The following is a 3,216-nucleotide window of genomic DNA, read 5'->3' on the forward strand; positions in this document are numbered from 1 at the left end:
AATTAATTTTTTATTACAATATATAAAAATAAGTATTTACTCATAAAAGAGGATATCACAATATATATATAATAAATAGTTGATATTTATAGATAAATGATTTTAATTACGTTTTTATTTTATGTATATTGTTTCAGTATTGTTTATTTGTTATTTTAAATCAAAAAGCAAGCTAACCAGTTTTCTTTGTCTAAAATAAATATGCTGTTCAAAACAATCAAGATGGCAGTATTTATCCTTCAAGAAGTCCGTTGAATCAAGGCCATGTTGAGCAGATTCAAATATCATAAAAACTATTTTAACTCTTCCCATCATAATTGAAAATACAGTAAATTAAAGAAAAAATAGAAATCAAGAAATAGTGCTAAAGAATAATATCAAGAAAGTAAATCATTTGCAAAAGTCCCTAACTGTTGCGCAATAATCGATGTTTACATGGAACATCGAGGCAGGTTTTGGTTTTTAGCATTTCATTCGGTTGTTTGGGCGCGAAGGGGAAAGGATGTTTCCAGAATGAGAAGGTCGGCATCAATTTCTGTCCAGCAAGAGGAGACAGTTTGAAAAAGGAAGACAACCAAGAAGAATAAGGGACTCTGAGTTAGTTTTTTCAAAAGAAGGGAAGCCATTTTTGACGATAGGACATAACATTAGAAAAAAGAAGATACCAAGAATCATCAAAAGAAGATTGTGAACTTGGTTAGTTTTGTTATACTAAAAATATATACATGTGTAAAATATATATTAATTTAATTAAGTGTAATTATTGTATGTGTCTGTTTCTGATTGCCTAGCAACAACTTGCCCTGAGATTAAGAGTCTTTTATATTATAAAATTTAAATAAAATTCTATTATATATTTAATATTAAAGTTCTTAATTTGAACCCAAATTATCTTTTATATTTGAAAAAAAAGTTTTAAAACTATCAAAATTCTTTTTATTTTATTTTAAATAATATTAGATTATTACAATATATATATATTGTTTCACCTTAACTAAGTGAAATAATGTTTGAACAAAAATATTTTTAATTACTTTAAGTATTTTCTCTTTGGATGTGCCTGAACATCCAAATGCACAACCAATAAAAATATAAAATAAACTTCCTAGAAAATAATTAAGAATATTAAATTATTATTTGCAATGCTCAATTAAATATATTATGAATCATTATTCAATATTTGTCAATTCAATAATACTTATCTATATGATGCGCGTAAGTTCTTGATTCACCTAAAAATGTTTATTTATACTTATTGATATTACCTTCTTATTTTTTTATTAATTAATGATTTGTATCTTTCAATTTTCTCCATATCGGATGTCTCATTGGTTTGCTTAGCCCAGATGAGTAAGATCAATGGTATTTTATTTTGAAATAATATCCAGTAAGCAGTCATATTAATATATTCAGCCCTGTAGTGAAAAAATCAAAAAAAAATCTAAGAAAATATTAGTTTAACTGTCAAGTTATATAAAATAAAATTTCTCAAAAATAAAATAAATTTTAAACAATGAAAATTTTCTTTCATAGCTTTTGTTTGTATAAAAAGTTGTATTTGTATATAGATTTCCATTGCTTAATTTTATTAAAAGATCATAAAATAGCGTTACCTGAACGGGATCTCAGTAATCCAATATGGAGTGTTTTCATCATATGGGTAGCTCAAATCAATTAGATCTTTGCCTCTGACCGAGGATAAAATAAATATCAAAAACAGCAACTTCTTCAACACACAAACACATGTTAAATTTAATTATTTATGTATTAATATATACCTACCATCATAAATAAATACATGAAATATTAAACAAATAATATTTGGTGGTAGTAGCAGATTTTGAAAACTATAATTATTATTAATAGGTGGGACAAATGCTAATAAAAAAGTTCTCATCTTATGAACCATGAAAAAAAAAGTATTAGGATGGAATTTATTCTTATGCCTAAGAAACATCCTGAAATTATATAACTATTCTTTTTATATAAAGAAACCAGGGGTTTATTAACTATTTATCTTTACTTCAACCACTTCCATCATTTAAAAAATTTTCCCTCTATTAATTGCATGTTGTACTCAAATTAATAGTATCCAAGGAAGTAAAATTTGTATAATTTGTTTTTACACTGCCGACAATAAAATTAATTTATCAAACCTTCACAGTCAATGAAGGTTAAAAATTATAATTTCAATGACTTCCATGAGTCACAATTTTCTCATTAGGATCTCATGTCATCTATTCACCAATATAGATATTACTTAAATAGTTTAGTACTGCACAAGATAAATGACAATAGTTATCTTTTATCAGAGGCTCAGAATGAAAACTGAGAGAATGATTGATTATTAAATAAATACATGTTTTAAATTAAAATATTACCTGCATATCAACTAAAATTATTGGTAATTCATAAATCAATCATTAACCAAAATTTGTCTCCAAAATGGATGGTTGTACCAAGAAATGAATTCTGCTAATGGAACATATACTTATGTGTTTATACAATGAGAGAGCTGCCTTCAATAAAGACAATGGATAAGGAACCAGGCCAGAATTTTAATAACTTAATCACTATAAATAGATTAGAATATATTGTTTTCTCAAGGAGTTTCATTGTAATTATAGAAAAAGAGAATGCTTGGCCTAAAATATTGCCACAGTTACTCACACATATATAGCAATCAACATTTTTGAAGTGAAACTTCAATCGATTGATTTAATTTTAAATTAATTTTTCCACATATAGAAATAAAGGATATAAAACAAAATAGAGTTTAGTATAATTACTAAGTAGTTATAATAAAAAATATTTATTTAATAGTGACCAATCTTAACTTTTTAACCATTATTCATTTTCAACAAAAAACACAGTTTGAAAATTATCACAACTACTTAGTCAATAAAACCCAACATAAAAGATAATATCCAGTGCATATCTAGCTCTACAGTGGTGTTCAAGAGTTTTTATAGTAGATATGTACTACTATTTACTAAATCAAAACAAAGTATATTTTTAGAAAGTATAATTCATACTATAACTAGCATTTAATTCAGAATTACTGATTTTTAAAATACAAGGGAATAAACGGCAGACTGATTCCCATTTTACAATTTATACAACTGTTCATTTGATTGTACTACTCATTGCTCAAATTGTATAACTGTAATATTTACACGTATTCTGTAGTTCAGATTGTATTATAATATAGTGTAA

General features: G+C 25.3%; 1 protein-coding gene across 1 annotated transcript in view; it reads right to left on the reverse strand.

Annotated features, from left to right (window-relative positions):
• LOC106691763 (kynurenine formamidase-like) overlaps nucleotides 1–2,538 on the reverse strand; it is a 5,646-nt gene extending 3,108 nt beyond the window's left edge. Inside the window, exons 1-2 of the mRNA XM_014437648.3 lie at nucleotides 2,382–2,538; nucleotides 1,614–1,726 (exon numbers count right to left, since the gene is read on the reverse strand). Coding sequence (XP_014293134.2) covers nucleotides 1,614–1,726; nucleotides 2,382–2,387 — 119 coding nt within the window. The 5' untranslated portion in view covers nucleotides 2,388–2,538. The remainder of the gene's footprint in view (nucleotides 1–1,613; nucleotides 1,727–2,381) is intronic.
• Nucleotides 2,539–3,216: the final 678 nt, after the last annotated feature.

The sequence above is a fragment of the Halyomorpha halys genome, unplaced genomic scaffold (assembly GCF_000696795.3).
Source record: "Halyomorpha halys isolate HHAL.00 unplaced genomic scaffold, Hhal_1.1 Scaffold2935.1, whole genome shotgun sequence".
NCBI classification, from domain to species: Eukaryota; Metazoa; Arthropoda; class Insecta; order Hemiptera; family Pentatomidae; genus Halyomorpha; species Halyomorpha halys.